Below are 19,395 nucleotides of genomic sequence, written 5' to 3'. Positions count from 1 at the left end.
AACTCATTACAGTTGAAAATCAGCAGAGGGAAAAGGTGACATAAAAACTTGAATGACTATGATGATTGCACAAAATATCTACGTAATAACTGACCTATTAAAAACTCACACAACACAACAGAGAACAAAGAATTCCACATAGTAAAATGAATACCTACAGCACAGTTGGAAGAACTGACTAAATCAGGTGGGAAAATGTCATTAAAGTCTGACCTCAGCTTTGCTATGGAAACACTACAAGAAAATTATTAGAGAGAAAAAAAGATGAATCATGGTGTTTTTGCAATAAAACATTTATATACATAAAAAGCTGCCTACCATAAATAGCCTTATTTGTGCAAAACACTCCCAAACAGCAATTTGAAAAGTAGAAATAAAATCTCCAAATGAACACATGCCAGCCAACTCAACTAAGCTGCAAGGCAGACATATCTCACTCTTCTATGCTATCTTTCATCTGAAAAGATAGGGAAAGGGAGGAAGGTCCTACAAGTACAATTAAGGGATTTGTATAAAAAAAATTGTTTTACATTGTAACAACCTTGTTTGTATTTCATTTCCCATTAATAGTCTGAATCACAATTTAGAAGGAAGATTCAGAGAAAGAAATAACTGCAAAATGTTCAGTCCCAAAATATAGTCGATAGAATGGGCAATAAACATCTTTATAATTGGTTCTTCCTTAACCCCTTCTTTACCAACTGTTTGGGGGTACACGGAGTACGACCATTCAAGACTGTTGCATAGTACCAGGTATACAAAGATTCAGACATTTGGATGTATGATACTGTGCACACACACACATATAGTACATATATATTACATAGATAATAACTTTAGTATTTGGAAACAAGTGTAATCTCTCTCTGAAATAGACAAAAAAGAGTTACATGGCAACACTCGCTCATGATATAAAGTGTGGCAACTCTTGGAAGGGAAGTTAGGGTATGATATTTTGCTTTGCACTTCTGGGCAGTAATCGTGGAATACGTTCTAGGCTCTGACACTGTTGTTTATAACAATGAAGTGAAAAAAACTGACAAATTTTAAAATCAATTTGTATTTTTCATAGCTAACAAACCTTCGTTCTTAACAATAGGATATTTTTCAAGTGCCAGCTGGTAACCAGTTAAAACAATCAAAGATTGTAAAGCAAGGAATCTGTGAGGTCTGGCAACGCCTGCGCGTACAAGGGGAAAGCTGGTCAGAGACTGCGCATTGGACCTCGTGACGCTTTAGTCTTTCCCCAACCCAGGAGATAATAAGAGATAGAGAGGGTCGGCTAGAGGTGGACAATACACGTCAAGTGTAAGCATCTATTCCCTAAGGCAGTTAAGGAAAGACTAAAGCATCATGAGGTTCAATGCGTGGTCTTTGACCAGCTTTCACCTAGTATGTGCAAGCGTTGCCAGATCTCACAGATTCCCTGCTTTACAATCTTTGATTGTTTTAACTGGCTACCAGCTGGCACTTGGAAAATATCCTATTGATAAGACCAAAGGTTTGTTCCACATATGAATGAACAAAAGATGCAACCAAGAACCCATATTCGTATTTTTAGACATACAAGCGCGAAAATGTAAAATCCTTCTATGCAAGTATAAAACCACTTGTAATTTTTTTTTTCTGAGCTTCTCTTCTCCTGTCTTCTTTCTCAGGAGATACTTCAGTAAAAAGTTAATGCTTGAAGACTAAAGATTAAACTAGCCACGTAAAGTAAGACCCATTTACTTATTATTTATTCATTTCATTACCAAGAAAATCAGTTTGGTAGCAAATGCAATGTTTAATCTTGTTAAGCTTCTCGGTAAAAATGAGGATTAGTAAAAGAAGACCAAGGGCACACTCACTAAGTACTATTAAGTGAAAAGGTTGGTAATACAGGATACACATGACTCTACATGTGCCAGAAAATGAAGAGGACAAGGATAAATGTGGTTCCTTCCCAATGCAAAGAACACCATCAAGATAAATTCTGGCAAAAGTATTATACAGTACGTACATGTAAAGCAAAGTACCTGCCTTAAGTATGGCAGAGTGCTCCAAATTAAATGTATTTAATAGCCTTGATCTTGAACAAAGAAAGGTCCTCTCAAGACACCTCAACATATGCCTGTGAAACAAAATGCCATAGCCAATAAGAGATAGAGTTCCTAGGTATAGCAAGATTCAGATGACGACTGAGAAGCAGCACCAACAGAAATACCTTGATGGAACCTTCCGAAGCATGACAGCTTCTCTGTCATTGAGAATTGCCTTTTTATGGTATATGATAGGTATGAGTCAATGGCAATTGGACAAGACAGAGGAAAGTGGAAGAGATGATTGTCAAGAACAGCAAGCAAGAACCAACATACAAGGCTACATGCTGATTAACTGTCAGACCCTCATAAACTTATGAAAGCAGCCCCAACCTGGAGTGAAGCAGCATTGGAGCAGTGTCGTGGACCTTTGGCACTGAAACTTGGTGGGGAGTGGAACAAGCTGTTGAGGATGAGGAAGCCAATGCACCCAAAATAATACACTAATCACTACTATGATGACAGTAGATGTAAATTTGTCCCCAGTGTATGCAGAGAATGAAATTCTGCCACATACAGTAACCTGGAAATTTCCTACGAAGTAATCACTCTTTTCTTTATCATTAAAATTGCTAACATACAATACATTTACCACACATTTAAAACATATGCATTGGGAACCTTCTACTTTTCAAACTGGTGAATATGGGTATGTTTTACATTGATGATGGCTATTTATGACAGAAGAGTTCATAATAACAAATTAAATTACACAGATTTATCACAGTACAAAGCAGAAAAAAGAAATATTCCTGTACTAGGCTTTGTTCTCAAGCCTGTCATCCTTCATTGGAAATAATACAAACAACCCTGCTACGGCCTACATAAATGTACATAGCCATTACTGAAATAAAAATAATTTTGTACTAATTAAAAAATTCTGCTAAACATGGTGAAACTACCTCTTATATATATACAAAACTATTAAATGAAAAATGTAACGCATAGTCAAATCAAGGGAACAAATGAGGCAATGCTCTACTTGCAAGTGAAAGAATACAAAATAACATGTATACATACTAGTATGTAGTGCTGAAATATTAAGTTACTTAATGAGACCACTAAGGCACATCTCGCCTCTCTCAAAAGGTTTAGGTCAAAGGACCTACGGTATCCCTAACTGAAATTAGAGAGGATAACTGGAGCCAAGTAAAATTCTAGAAGCTGGTGTTACATGGGATGACAGGAAGGGATGGCTGAGAAATAAGTCAGAAAGTGATGGAGCTGGAGGAAATGGGGATGGGGGGAGGGATCTGAAGGGATATTGCAAGGAACCTTTATTTCCACATGCAGTGTGTCAAGCAAGGCACACTGGAGGTGAAATACTATTCCCTTGGGGTCTATGTTGTATAAATTAGAAAGTAAGATTACTAAAAGATGGAACCAGACACCACTGTTAAGCATTGAAAAATACCCTCATTGTTTCATTAGTGTAGATGATCATTCAGGAGACATGGCTTTTAGATCTAGTATATAGCATTGAGATAGTAACAAATCCTTCACCACCCAGAAAGATGACTGATCAAGAGTCAATTTATCATTTTCAAAAAAATCAATGTGTTGTTATCATAAGATTTACAGAATTAATTATGTTGGCACATACACAAAGACTATAAATTGGTATTAAGATATTTTTCCAAAGCAGCAGTCCATTCTTGAAACAGCTGAGCAACATCTACACAAAACTCCATAAATGACAACAAACACAATTCCATGCTGGGAAAAACCTGTTACACACTTTCAGCAGGCTATTTCAAACACAGTATCTCATAAAATTCTTATAGTACCTGTACTGATCTCACTTTTAAAACTCCCCTTTTTCTTGTATGACAACAATTTCAGCATTCATCAGAAGACTAAATTATTCCACAAAAACTTCATAGAAGGTATATAGTATTACATTTGTACAGTACAGTTTCAAACCTGCTGTGTTAAAAGAGTTCCAAGTCTTGAAGAAAATGGAAGCAACAATAATAGTAGTCTTATTTACCCAATATTTTAGTAAGACTTCCCTCTGTTACTTCCTTGAGGAAAACTATCTCCATCCTAGACCAAACTAAAGCTGCAGCGCAGGGTCTCGGTGTCTGCTAAATATGTGGGTCTTTAAGTTTGAGCGCTGAGAGGAACGATAGGGACATACAGGACAGGCGTAAGGCTTTTCTCCTGTGTGAATCCGTATGTGTTTGGCTAGGAAGGATTTCCGATCACATGTGTACTCGCAGGAGGTGCACTGAAATTTCTTATAAGTTGCGTATTGACTTTTCTTGCCCGCTTGACTATCGAGGCCCTTCATCACCTGCCAAGAGGGATGAACTTGTCTAAGCTTTTACAAAAATCAAATGATTCTGAATATCTTTCAAGAAATGAGAACTTTTTCAAAGTGTTCCTTACAGCTACTTTATTCATATTAAGCCAATGAAAAATTCTGATTCAACAAAACTTAAATAATGTAATGTAATAATTTAACATTACAGATTTTCCTCATGGTGTTTAAATAAACACCAATAAAAAAGCCAAACACATAGGTCACGATTATTTAGCAAACCAGACCTGAAGACTACAGTAGTTACAGAATGCACAGAGTTTTACGGCTAATACAATCAGCATTTGTTTTCAAAAGAATGTGTTTCAAAAAATGGTGAGTATAGAGATTTGTTCATTCTCTCTTCAAACAACACATTACTACTTGATTTATATGCTTAAAATAACACTCATCCATATACAATATATTTGACATACCAATACAGTATTGAGATTACGGATATTAAAGTTTCACAGGCCAACGACATGCAAAATGATCATGCATTAAAAACTAAAAAAAAGAGATATACTGGAATTTGAGTCAGAAATTGTGTGCACTTTACCCAGTTGATGTATGAGCAATTTTTCCTTACTTCTTTCTGATTTTTTTGGTATTTCCTCTCTCTCTGGTACATTTATTCACAATAGTCTCTTATATTATAGTTTTATGTCTACTCACCCAGTAATTCAATTCTCTGAGTACATACTCATAAGGCATACTGACAAGTGTACTGTATGTATCACCTCAAGGGTAAGCACTTTCTACCAAATTTCAATTGAGTATTCAGCACGTGGTAACATATATCATTAAGGCGAGAGTGGAACGGATATAAATTTTGAAGAGGGATAGGCACAGCTATGTTCCCTTAACTGTGCAACACAATTTTTTAAAGGTTTACTAACAAAAATGTCAAGAACAGACATACAAAGACCATAAATGAAGAGGGAGTATGTATATGTACAAGTTTAGGTGAAATGCATGGCTAAAGTACAAGATGGACAACCATAACAGAGCTTTAGAAGTGGGAAGGTGTACTATCAATAGTAGTGGCAGATATAAAAGAATTATATTTGATATTTATCAACAAGCTTAATCAAAAACTTTTCTTTACACACTTCACAAATCTGGTCCAAGATGGTTTGCATTTTTACATTTTTAATAATTTGTTATGCTTAATGACATAACAAATTATTAAAAATCCAACAAGGAATGTTTCTCAAAACTTTTGTCTATATTGGGGTTTAAGAAAGTTATCTGGTGTTTTCTATAAATAAGAGAACTGAAACTTCTACAGCCTTTCAATCTGACAATCTGACATATGCAATAACCTACCAAAAATAACAGAACCGTATTAAAAATGCATTTCTTTTCTTACAACTCATTAATTATAAGGTGCCTTACTCTGTGTAGAACTCATCACTGTCACACACACCGATTCCTTAAAAATATACATCCACTCCCCCTTGCTGGGCATCTACAGCCATTCATTCGGTTGTGTGAATTGGTAGCATTCACTTAGTGGCAACACTCCCAAACAGTCTTGCATGACTGTTTTGTGCTAGTGTTGCCTAATGCTAGGTATTTTTCCTTTTTAACCTTTCCTTTGCCCCTTTTTTATTTTTTGCATTTATCAAGTAAGTACATTGTGAAGGAACTGACAATCATCTACCTTCCTTTGCAGGCTCTGAATAGTTATCCAATCCTTATTGCTTTTCAAGGTTGATTTCTGGGTTCACTGAAGTAAGTTCCTTTTGACCACATTATGCCCTCTGAACAAAAGACATTCACTTCCAACCCAGGCTGGTGGAAGCAGCAGTGTTTGCTACAAATTTTTGTGAGTGACAGCCCTCAAGAACACCAGTACATGTATCATAGCATCCCTAACCCAGTGACACCCCATCCCAGGCCAGGTCATCTTCCATTGCAATCAAACAGCTTGTGTCACTGGACAGCACAACATCTTGGACTATTATGTCCATACCTGTGGAGGTTGTGGCTCAAAACATGGGGAGTTAGAAGGTAGTGGTTGTAATGTTGCTGCCAACTCAGATTTTGCTTATTGCCTTACTACCCCAGAGAAAAGGAAGTACCAATGGCCTTCAATGGAACTGTTTCTTACCCAGGGTTGGTACATCCTGTCATTATGGCATCCAAGTGACCCTGTCCTGATATTTGTGCTTCCAATCTGGCTACTTCCACTGCTTACCTCTCGATGGCCTACACTGTAGGCACTCTGCCACTGCCTCTTAGCTCCTGCCAAGGGTGGTGTTGACTCTCTAGCCTTGGGCCCTGCTTTCTTGGGATGAATTTTGTTCCAGCACATCTCTGGTTTGCACCATATCAGCACAGCAGCTCAAGGCCTCAGCTTACCTCCTCGGTGGTCATAATGGTGTGGGTTTCTGCCATTATTTACACCCCCAAGAGATTCCTTCCCTTGGCAAACCTATCCAACACGAATTGTTTTTCGCTGATCCACACTAACAGAAGCTTTTCAACTTCTTCCACTAGTTGCGATCTCTGTTTTGTTAATGAAGTGACCCCTTTGGCAACATCAGCTGCCTTAATTTCATTTTTCTTCGCTAGGATGGAGCTGATTGTCGACACTGACTTGCCATATACCCTAGCGAGATTACCAACAAATGCACAACTTTCACACTTCGCTACAAGTTCTTTCTTAAACTCTATCATGTTTCTGGCCTTTTTTCCTGAAGGGCTGGCACTTGGAACTTTCTTTAGCCCCATGATGGCTTGTACTACAATCAGTTTCACTTGCAAAAAAAAGCACAAAACACAACAAACAAATGCGGTGATGCGGATTTGTGCACGAGGTGATGTTCATTCAATGAAATACAAAGGCAGAATGGGTCACAAGAGAAGATGGGATACTTTGTTTGGGTGCTCGGTACAGAGCCTAGTCAAGCGGCAGGTCCCGGACAGAGCATTTCCGAGTGTACGAAATCCTAGGAAACATACAAAACCCTGAGACAAAATTTCGTTGGAAAAAGTCTATGAAAACCGAATCACATGTAAACCAGGGAGTATGAAAACCGAGGTTCCACCGTATCCTTTTATACTTGATGAAGGAATAGTGAAACTCGAGTGTCATTTGTTCTAAATTTCATCTGCTTGATGTATTCTGTTCTGCTGAATCAGCAGCACATGTTTCATGAAGGTCTTTAAACAAAGGACTGGTACTTCTTATCTATTAGAGACTGGTATTTTGGTGTTGCATCCAACACGAGGATAAAAAGATACTAGTTCTTTCACATTTTTTACCAGAGGGAGAATTATTATGACGATGCACCTTTCTCATGGCATGTGCCACATATTTTCATATTTCTACATGGAAGGCTATACTTAAAGCAGTTGTAAAATTGCAATGGCTTTGGCTCAAAATGATGGATTGTATTCTCTCATCTTAAATAATAATGTGGGATGGTACATCAGGGTCACTGAATTTCAGGATAATCATGTGATTTTTGATACTTTGCGTACTCTACCATTCAATTCTTGGGCACATTTCCAATAATTCATATTCATAATGACTGCATAAATCTTTATTAGATAAGTATATGTAACTCCTTTTGTACTGCCGAAGTTTAAATACATATATCTCTGGCATTACCTCAATTTTATTAACCTTCATATAAATATGCATACAAAATTAGATAAATCTCCCCTCTGTTTTGTAACCACCTTCCTTTGCTGGTATCTAGTAAATCTAAATTAATTACAGTCCCAGTCTACTGCTGTTGCTACAAGCCACACAAAGGGCTTCTTGATCTCCGTAAAGCCATACGCATGTCATTTTTGTCATTCAAGTCAGCAGGTCAATGTGTATTTCAACAATTTAGAGACCTTTCACAAAGTTCTCCACTCTCTTTGAAAGCATAAAATTTTACATACATATATATCACAACTGATATATATGTATGCAGAGAAACTCTTCTATCTTGTTCAGGCAAGAGTCGATCCTTCGATGAGACGGAAAAGCCTGAAAAAGAGCTGAATTCAGTCTCACTCCTAAATAAACTCTCTCCTGAGAGGGAGTGCGGCACGACTTGTCCTTGTTGACTAACAATCCCAGGCTGTCTGCCAACCTTAAAGTCTTTTCTAAGTCCTCCACACACTTCTGTCTGGAACTTGCCCTGAGAAGCCAATCGTCCAGATACATGGAGATCCGTATCCCGTCCAGATGAAGCCACTTTGCTACTGACGACAGAACTCTGGTGAACACTTGTGGAGCTGTCGACAGGCCGAAACAGAGGGCCCTGAACTGGTAAATCCGGCCCTGGAATACGAATCTCAGGAATCTCCTCGATTCCGAATGAATCGGAATATGAAAGTAGGCGTCCTGAAGGTCTATGGAAACCATCCAGTCTCCTGGATGAAGAGCTGCTAATACCGACTGGGTTGTTTCCATAGAAAACTTTGTCTTCAGGACAAAGACGTTCAGGGCGCTCACATCCAACACCGGTCTCCAACCTCCTGAGGCCTTCTTTATCAGGAAAAGGCGATTGTAAAATCCTGGTTCCTGAGGAGAGTCCACTAACTCTATGGTCCTCTTTGCCAATAGAGCAGGAAATTCTTGATGGAGGGCGGCAAATTTCTCGGAGTTCTCCGAGTAAGCGGATAAATCCACAGGAAATTCTGTGAGAGGGGGGTGCTTGCTGAACGGAATGATGTAACCTTCCTTCAGGACCTGAACCGTCCAAGGATCCGCTCCGAGATGAAACCAGGTCTGCCAGAAAAGGTGTAATCTGGCTCCTACTGCTGTGCGGAGGACTACGAGCCTACTTCTTGATGGAAGAGGGAGTGGTTTTAGACGAGGCTCTACCTCTCCCCCGAAACCTAGAGAAAGATCTAACGGGAGCTCTACCTTGAAATGGTTAGGGGCTTCTGTAGTGGGAGCACTCCGAGAAGCAGAAAGTACCGGAGCAATCTTCCTGGGCTTCTTCACTGACTGTGATAAGAGATCCTGAGTCGCTTTCTGTGTCAATGACTGAGCGATTGACAGAGCGATCTCGCTCACAATCTCTTGCGGAAAAAGGTGCTTCTTGTCCAAAGGAGAGAAGAGCAAGGCGGACTTCTGGTTCGATGAGACCCCTTTCGACAAGAAGGAGCACCAAATCTGCCTCTTCTTCAACACTCCAGAGGCGAAAATGGCAGCGAGCTCCGAAGCTCCATCACAGATGCCTTTATCAATACAATCAAGTACAGAGGCAAAATCCTTCATACCAGACATGGCTCCTTGACGAAAGTCTCGAAGGGGGAAGGCAGAAAACATTTTTGCCCTGTTCTCTCTTCTCCAAAAGCCAAGCGTTCACTTTCTTGATAGCCTTCTTAGCTGAAATCGAGAGGACGAGACGTGTGAACGAGGACGAGGAGTCAGGCTTACTGTCCTTTTTCCACTGCGAACCAGGAGAAACTGGGACAGAAGGCGCAAAAGAATCTCCAAAGTTGTCGACAAAGAATCGTAAAAGTTGCTTATACCCCGACAAATGCTTGTCTTTTTCTGTAAGTACTTCTTCTTCTTCTTCCACATCCGAAGCTTCCTTCGAAGAAACTGGAGAACATTCCATCTGAAGAGGAATCCTGTTCGGCGAAGTCACACCATAAAGCACCCGAGGCGGCTGCAAGAGAGCAGGAGAAGACGTCTGCGCCTGTACTGAGGCGAATCCGAGCGGCTGAGCTGGCGGTTGCGCTGGCGGCTGAGCTGGCGCTCGAGCGAGAGCCTGACGTGGCGCCAGAGAAGGAGTCAGGAAAGGAGTCTGACCTGGTGCCTGAAGCGGCGTCTGAAGAGGAGTCACATGGAGAGTCTGAACAGGCACCTGGACTGAGGCCGAAACGTGAGGTTGAATAGAAGCCTGAAGAGGAGACTGAAGAGGAGCCTGTGAAGAGGACTGCACAGTAGTCTGCGGAAGATGCAAGGCGGCCAGGAGCGCATTCGGGGAAGAAAGAGACTTGCCAAAAAGCTCCAAAATACTGCCTAACTTGGCATTCATCTGGTCTAAAACCGAAAGCTGAGGATCCACCGACGTAGAAGGCGCGGGAGGAGTAGAAGGATGAGCCACAAACACGTCTGGAGCCGCAGGAGTTACTGCTTGAGGAGGCTCTGGGGAAGGCTCTGAAGGCGTGTGAGAGTCCGGCTTCTCCAATTCTATGAGAGAAGGGCGATAAACTGAAACAGCCGGAGAAAAAGCTTCAGGCTCCTCCCAAAAACTACAGAAAGGTTCGGCAGCCGCCACCTTCTTGGGAACCGCAGCAGGCGAAACATCGCGAGACCTTTTCAGCGGTCTAGATGTCTTATGACGCCAGCCTCTATGAGAGGAGACGTCTGAACTCGAGTCGCTTGACGAAAAACACTTCCTCGCAACACCTTTCCAATGGTGAGCGACAGCATCCTGGGATACGGCTCCAGGACTGCTTGAGGGGGCGACTGCTCGGGAGCAGATCCCGCTCGCCTCCCTTCAGTTTTCGGCATGCCTCCTCCCAGGATCTGGGGAGTTTGACAGGGGCCTAGACCTAGGAGAACGAACGGGCTGAACAGCCACCTCCTCCACTACACTAACACTAAGTAACTTGTCACACTTAAGTACCACTTCTTGCAGTCTCACCCATTTTCTGCATAGTGGTGAGGAAAGAGACAAATTTCGAGTCCATATCGGCTCGTAATACTGACACAGGATCGGGATCGGGAGATACAGAGTCGAGGGCAGGAGAAACAACTACGGGGTTAATAGGATCAGGATTAACAGAATTCAGAGGAATATCCTGGCTACTCACCGACTTAGAATTAGATCTCTGTGAAGCCTTTCTGATTCTATCCTTTTCTAACTTTCTCATATACTTTTCAAAAGCTTTCCACTCCTGAGATGTTAGAGACTTACATTCTTCACACGTATTCTCAAAAGAACATTCACGTCCCCTACAGCTAACACAAGTAGAATGAGGATCAAGTGAAGCTTTAAGAAGTCTAGTCTTACACCCACTACTACACACCCTATACTGAATAGAGCCGGTGTCAGACATCGTGACAAAACAAAATTAATTCCTAAAAAGGACAACAATTCTTCAAAACTGAAATAACTCTAGCGCTGCTAGCAAAAAGATCAGAAAACTCAAGGTACATCACCAAAAGGAGAAAAACCAAGATGATCAATTCCAAATTCCAACCAGCAGAGCAACTGTGTTATCGGTTCCGACGGCAGGAAACTTCTGACATTTTGCTGGAATGGTTCCTGTTACTTGGTAGAGGGCGGGGGTAGAGGGATCACCTGTCAAACCATTAGCGCTACCGCAAATTTCAAATTCTGCCGTGACATCAGGAGACGACAGCTATATGTAACCACCGGGGAAGTTGTATAAGTGAAAATAAATTTTACATCGTTTTCAAAAGACCCAAAGGATTAAAAGTAAGGTTTTCTTACAATTTTTTATGATATTTTGGGTTAAGACAATTTTCTGCTTGCAACATGGTGTCAGAACAGAACCCATGTTGTAAACCGGGGACTGCCTGTATACTAAATGGATAACAGAATCCAACTCTAGGCCAAGCCCCTGTAAAGGTCCTAGGTGAAATGCATCACCTCAGGATCTCAAGTCCTCTTCTTCTGAGGGGAACATACGTATCTCTACTACTCCATCCTTAATAAAAATTGATGCACCTTACAATTAAGGGGTTGTACTGAAAAGCAATGAATCCTTTATAAAAATAATAATTTTTTCATACAATCCTAGTAATCACATGGTACACTACCCTGCTCCCATCCCTGTACCCATCTGATTGAGTTTTGACAGGATGGGACCCAATTAAATGAGTGTACTTGAGACCTGTGGTAACTGCTCAACTAGAGGGAATGAGCATGTTCCTTTACGGGTTAAATGGGTGTGACATGGATGAGCACTATATGGAATAAGGTATCTTATGATTATGGTGTGTGTGTGAGAACAAAAAATTATAAGAGATTATGGGCGTGTGTGAAAAAAAAATTATAATAAAAAATAGGTTTTGACATAGGAAATACTTACCTATTTTTGTTAGTCACTGTTGAGTCCTCAAGGAGTTACCCTTTACATGGTCTATCCAGAGCTCCATGGTGACCAGACTAACGTCAAAGAATTCTCTTTATCTGACCTTGTTGCCTGGTATTGTGTCATAATGATAAACATTATAACACGTGATAGAGTACAAATGGACTCAGAGTAAAAGGACACTTTCTTATATCCTTAGCAAATGCTAAAACCCAGTTTATCTACATCAAAACCTGCAAGAAGAAGTAGCTATAGGCATATGTACTGCCATATGTTTACATACAACCAAACAAGGACCAATGCAGAATGAAGCTTTACCCAAATCCCATGTCTTTTCGTCAGGGAAGTGGGATGGTTTTGAGGACTCAACAACGACTACCCTAAAAAGGTTTTCCTACGTCTAAACCTGTTTTTTGGTTGCCTTGTCACTGCCTCGTCCTCAAGGAGCTTTGCAAAGAAATTGACAGGTGATGAAAAGCTCTCTCATTTTAATTCCAACAACTTAAAACATTTTTGGTCCAGGGTCAAGCCACAGGTTTCAAGGCCTCATTCTTTATTCCAGATACCTTTAGGTTTGGTAGCAAAGAACAAGAAACTTATGTGTGAACTTATGTTTTTTAGGGTGAAATTCTATGGTGACTTCCCTACACATGCTGGGTATAGTTGCAGGACTATTGTCAAACCTTCCCCAGCGATAGCTAGCATACTCGCCTGTTAGGAACACCTGTGGTAAAGGCTATATAAAAACAGAAACTGACTTGTATGATAACTCTTAGTTAGGCTAACATTTTTGTCTCACCCAGACTGTTTATATCTAGCCCTAGGCTATTTGGTCTACTATATAAAACAGTAACTTTCTAATCTGAAACTTATAGATGTGATAACTGAAACTCTGCCCATTATGGGGGCCATAAATATGATATTGTTATGATACAATAAAGTTTGTTCATACTTACCTGGCAGATATATATATAGCTGTATTCTCCGAAGTCCGACAGAATTTCAAAACTCCCGGCACACGCAGTGGTCGGCCAGGTGGTAGTACCAGCGGGCGTAAGGAACCATTCCCATTTTCTGTCAGATTTTTCTAGTGCCACTGTCTCCTGAGGGGAGGTGGGTGGGCACTTTGATTATATATATCTGCCAGGTAAGTATGAACAAACTTTATTGTATCATAACAATATCATTTTGTTCATGAATCTTACCTGCCAGATATATATATAGCTGAATCCCACCTTTGGAGGAAGGGGGAGACAGATTCGATTTTGGGAAACAATTTCATATATATGATTGATATTTTGGTTCCTTAACTGTTAGCATAGCTGACTTCGTGAGTACCGTCACCCAAGTCTGCTTCTGCTTTACTAGAGACTCCAGCTAGGTAGTGACCTGTGAAGCTGTTGAGTTCTAGAGGATCTGTCAACGGGGGCGTGACCACAATGCAACTAGATCCTATATTATAGACCTCCAATTTCGGTACTGCATTCCTAGAGGTGCCAGCAAGGACGTGACCTGTGTAGCTGGTGCGCTCTAATGAACTGTCACGGGGAGCGTGACCACAATGTGACAGATCATATAGGTGTTGTTTAGACACCGAATGCTGTTAATGCTTCACTGGAGGTGCCAGCAAGGACGTGACCTATGTAGCTGGTGCGCTCCAGATGATTTGTCAATGGGGGCGTGACCACACAGTGACAAAAACATTTTACCCTACTATGAAGGCGAAGCAAAAACATTACCACCTGCCCTAGCCTATCTGGTTAAACTTCGTAAAACCAAGGCTAATGGAGGGAAGGCGGCCTACCCAAGACCACAAAAAACTAAACACCTACATAAACATAATAAAAATAAAAAATAAAAATAAATAAAATTAAAAAGTCCAAACTAACATATTATTTTCTAAAAGACAGGAAGAGTGCTACTCTCTGTCCCCAATATATTGTCTGCTGCGACATATGGGCCCAAAGAGTAGCAGTTCTCGTATGTAATCCTCACCTCCCGAAGGTAGTGAGAGGCAAACACTGAATTACTACGCCAAAATGTGGCATTCAAGATGTCATTGAGTGCCATGTTCTTTTGGAAGGCTACCGACGTAGAAATAGCCCTCAGTCCATGCGCATTCACCTTCAACACTTTCATATCACTGTCTTGACAGGATGAATGCACTTCCTTGATGGTGCCCCTCAAGAAAAAAGCCAAAGCATTCTTTGACACTGGTAACCTTGGCTTCCTGCCACCACCACAAGTTATCAGAAGGACCTCTTATAAACCTTGGTTCCTATCTTTTCAGACGGAGGGTTGACTTCCTAGCTATTGCTTAGGAGTCTGCTTCGTCTCAAGAGCCTCAGCGAGGATGTGACCTATGGGTAAGAGTTCTTGTGGGGTCTTATCCACTTACTCGGCAAAGCCTAACTGGCATTTGTCAATGGGTGCTAATCCACTCATATGACCATATACCTATGCCTATTAGCATAATTAAGGAGCACAACACCGATCCCGATCACCTGATCCTAACACGAGGGTTAGCGCTTAATTTTAAAAAGAGTTAAACTAAAATTAACTCACTAGTTAAGGATCAGTGTCGGCTCCCTATCCCAGCAACGTATCCGCAGACACGAACAACCAAGAGAAAAGGATCTCTTGTAGGTTGAATTGACATCCTTCGTGTAACGGGAGGTCAACACAGAATTGCATCTCCCGTAAGTGACAGCTCATATGTCCTTTATGACATATTGTTATGGAACCAAGAAGAATTCATAAAAGCTCGCACTTCATGCATAGGTTCGAATGGACTGGACATGAGGAACTTCAGAACTACATCCAAGTTCCAAGACGGCAACTTGGGTTGTTGAACCTTCATCGTTTCGAAAGATCTCAAGAGATCGTGAAGGTCTCTGTTGTCCACCAAGTCCAGGCCTCTGTGCCTAAAGACAACTAAAAGCACACTCTTATAACCCTTGATTGTAGAGACTGCAAGTTTTAGATCCCTTCTCAGAAAAGGAAGTCAGCAATCTGGCTCACAGGTCGTGGTGGAGGAAAATGCCGTTCTTCTTGCACCAACTCCTGAAGACTATCCACTTCGATTGTACACTGCGTTGGAAAACGCTCTTCTTGCACTGGCGATAGCTTTCGCCATTGACGTATAAAAGCCTCTCGCTCTGGCCAACTTTTGGATAGTCTGAATGCAGTCAGACTCAGAGTGAAGAGGCTTCTGTGGTACCTCTCGAAGTGGGGCTGTCTGAGTAGATCTGTCCTTACTGGAAGTGTCCTCGGGAAGTCTACTGCAAAGGCCATGACCTCTGTGAACCACTCTCTCGCAGGCCAGAACGGGGCGAACAAAGTCATTCTCGTCCCTTCCGACACCGCAAACTTTCTCATGACTTTCCCCTAAGATCTTGAACGGGGAAAGGCGTACAGGTCCATCCCCGTCCAGTCCCAGAGAAGTGTGTCTATCGTCACTGCAGCTGGGTCGAGTACTGGGGAGCAGTACAGTGGAAGCCTCTTCGTTCTGGACGTCGCAAAGATATCCACGAGCGGACGTCCCCATAACCCCCACAGCTCTTGGCATACCTCCTGATGCAGAGTCTACTCGGTTGGCAGAAGTTGACCTCGTCTGCTGAGGAGATCTGCCCAGACATTCTCTACTCATGCTACAAACTTCGTAAGGATCATGACGTCCAGTGCCCTTGCCCACAGCAAGATCTCCTTTGCCAGAGCAAAAAGGGACTGAGACTGTGTTCCTCCCTACTTCTTCAAGTACGCCAGAGCTGTGGTGTTGTCTGAGTTGACTTGGACTATTCGACGAGAGACTTTTTCTTGGAAAAACTGGAGAGCTAAAAAGATGGCTGCCATTTCCTTTAGGTTTATGTGCCAGGACACCTGTTCCCCTCTCCAGGTGCCTGCCACTTCTTTCCCCCAAATGATGCTCCCCATCCCGTGGTGGACGCGTCGGCGAACAACACTAGGTCGGGGCTCTGAAGCTTGAGAGACACGCCCTCCGACAGCTACACTGGATCTAGCCAACATTTCAAGTGATGTTTTACCTCTCCTGAAATTTCCAAGATCATGTGTAGATTCTTGTTTTCTTTCCAATTGTACTTGAGAAAAAATTGTAACGGTCTGAGGTGCAGTCTCCCCAAGGAAACAAACTTCTCCAGCGAGGAAATGGTCCCCAGTTAGACTCATCCATTCCCTCACCGAGCACGAATCTTTCCTTAGGAAGGCTAACACTGTCTAAGCCTTGCTGCTGACGTCCCTGGGACGGAAAAGCTCGAAAAGCCACTGAATCCATCTGAATCCCCAGATACACGATGGATTGGGTTGGGATCAGATGTGACTTTTCGAAATTCACCAGTAGTTCCAGGGACTTCACCAACGATTAAGTTGTTTGAAAATCCTTCAGACACCGCGTTTGAGTGGAGGCATGAATGAGCCAGTCGTCCTTCGAAGATAACAATTGCAAAGGAGGAGACTGAGGGGCCGCAGGCTGAAACTATTCTTCAAAAGAGGCTCGAAGCCATCGAACCAAGACCTCTTCTTCTTCTCAACTGACACACGTTCGGGAAGATGGTAACCGTGCTCTCTAGACAACCTCTGGAGAGCTGCATGAAATCTAGAGAGCAAGGCAACTGGCGAAAGAGCGGAACGAGGAGAAGGAGAAGGGACTGCCTGGACTCTTGATTGGCAGCCTATCATCCTTCCTCTCGCGATGTGGCTTTGCCTTTCTCACTGCAATCAACAAAACAAGTTGTTGTTGCAAAGACACAATCATCCTTTTCAATGGAGAACATTCCTTCTCAGGCAAAAGGCTGATCCTTTGAGAAGACGATGGGCGAGGGGAAGCCCTCCTCCTTCTCACATGGACCGCCAAGGATATATCTTAGGAGCGACCGAAGCGCTCAAAAGCATACTCATCGGAAGACGTCCTCTCCGGTGAAGATCGCAACACAGTAGAAAAGAGAGAGGACGTGAAGCGTCCCCCTCCCTGAGACCATACATCATACATCTTAGCTCTCTTTTACTGCGGAAAGTCTTCCAATTGCCCAGGAGACGACTGCAAAGCAGGAGCAGCTAACGGACGAGAAGCGTCCCCCTCCGAGGAACCAAAGACGACGGCCGCCTGTGCGACCTATAGCGTCTTCGTTCTCCTCAGAGGGAGCGAGACCCTCCGAGAGTTCCAACTCCTGCGCGGGGAGGACGTCTCTGAAGACTAAAGTAATCTTTCAAGATTCAAATTCTATGAGATTATGAGCCATGACATCACCTGTAGACGAATCTTGACTATGAGAGATGTTCAGAATCATTTCTAGATCATCTATGCTATTCCAGTTTTTCTGCAGGAAAAACTGGAGAGGTGTGAATTTCAGTCTATTCAGGGAAAACAAACTTCTCCAGCGAGGAAATGGTCCCCTGCAATTCATTCATTCCCTCACCGAGCATGTTTCCTTTCCTTCCCTAATAAGGCTGCGTTTCACTTAAACAGGAGTAATTTGAAGACACTGTAGAAGATTGTTCATTTGTTTCTTCCTAAAAGTCTCCTTCCTGAGATCCATTACTATTCTCTGATTCTCGGCGAATGTCTGAAGAAGCATTACGTTGTGCGTCCATCCAAGCGTCCTGCCGAGCGTCGCGCTCGGCGCTGTCGTATTTGGCAACGGAAGGAGTCCCCTTCATAATCGAGCAAGGGACGTCTCGGGGAGCTAATTGACTGCATCTCTTGCACATCATTCTTGTTTCGAGGGAAATCATGTGTGCTATGCCGCTGTAGACTCGGACAGAATTCTGTTACCATGCGGTAAACAGAACCGAAAAAGGTCTAATACATATATATATACATACACACACATATACATTTACACATATATATCATATATGACATTTATATATATATATAATATATATACTATATATATATACTATATATATATATATATTAGATATATATATATCATATATACATCATACACATACTACATACACATATATATATTTATTTATTTAATATTTATGTATTTATTTATTTATTTTATTTATTTATTTTTTTATTTTTTTTGAAAAAAATTCTCGCAAAGTGAAGATGTTCAGCCATGTATGCTAGAATTCCCCTCAACCCGAGGCTAAGGCCGTGATTGTAGGGTAGAAATACGGTTAGTCCGTCAATCCCGCAGGAGAGAGAGAGACGTAACCTACTGCGCATGGCAGACATTCAGATGGAACTGAGCACTGGCATTACGCATTAGTGACAGCAGACTCAGAGAACGTTGTCGTTCTCGCACTGCTCTGCCTGAGTTGCCACCTACACCATTCTACGAATGAATAGGTTTACTATCATTATAGAGCAGAAACCAAAATCCATCAAACTGGTATATTTAAGCGAAACTGAATTTGATAAATATAAAAGGCTAACTTGGTATTGTCATAACAATACCTTAAATGTTTAAAAATAGGGAAACCGGCAACCCCTGAATAGTTGCAGGGAGAACCGATTAAATGTAATAAGAATAATCGTACTCTCGGTTGTCCTCCGTAGGAGTAACTATGGTATGAGTATATAACTTGAACCATACAACCGTTTGATAGTAATATGACGTAAGGGCAAAAATAATATTACTATGATACAACATCGCTTGTTCACCTTTACCCGGCAGATATATATATACATATATCTGACTGGTAAGTTTTATGAACAAACGTAGAGTATTTTAGACACTTGGACAGCTACCTCCCTACTACATTCTGCCTCACCGAGGTAGGGAGAGCCATCACGCGGTAGTGTTTTGTCAATGAGAAATTATACGCTTACGCGATAGAATGAACACTCATGGCATTATCACTATACTTCGCTACACTACTATAACTTTCCAATGCAAACATGATTCCAGGCTACGCAAAGATTTAAGAATCACAGATAGGGTATTACCCTCCAAAGACACTATTGTAGGGCCCGAAGGCATCACAGGTCTTTGGAGGGATAAATTC

The 19,395-nt window shown here is 41.7% G+C and overlaps 1 protein-coding gene across 5 annotated transcripts in view; it reads right to left on the bottom strand.

Moving 5' to 3' along the window:
* LOC135200142 (longitudinals lacking protein, isoforms H/M/V-like) overlaps window positions 1–19,395 on the bottom strand; it is a 69,032-nt gene that overhangs the window by 16,845 nt on the left and 32,792 nt on the right. For 2 of the 5 annotated variants that reach the window (XM_064228484.1, XM_064228485.1), the window contains exon 6: window positions 4,072–4,377. The exons of the other annotated variants lie outside the window; for them this stretch is intronic. In XM_064228484.1, coding sequence (XP_064084554.1) covers window positions 4,138–4,377 — 240 coding nt within the window. In that variant the 3' untranslated portion in view covers window positions 4,072–4,137. The remainder of the gene's footprint in view (window positions 1–4,071; window positions 4,378–19,395) is intronic. 5 annotated transcript variants of the gene reach the window in all.

Source organism: Macrobrachium nipponense, chromosome 26 (assembly GCF_015104395.2).
Source record: "Macrobrachium nipponense isolate FS-2020 chromosome 26, ASM1510439v2, whole genome shotgun sequence".
Taxonomy (NCBI): domain Eukaryota; kingdom Metazoa; phylum Arthropoda; class Malacostraca; order Decapoda; family Palaemonidae; genus Macrobrachium; species Macrobrachium nipponense.
Note: the sequence above shows the minus strand (reverse complement) of the source record. Positions and strands in the feature narration are given on the sequence as shown.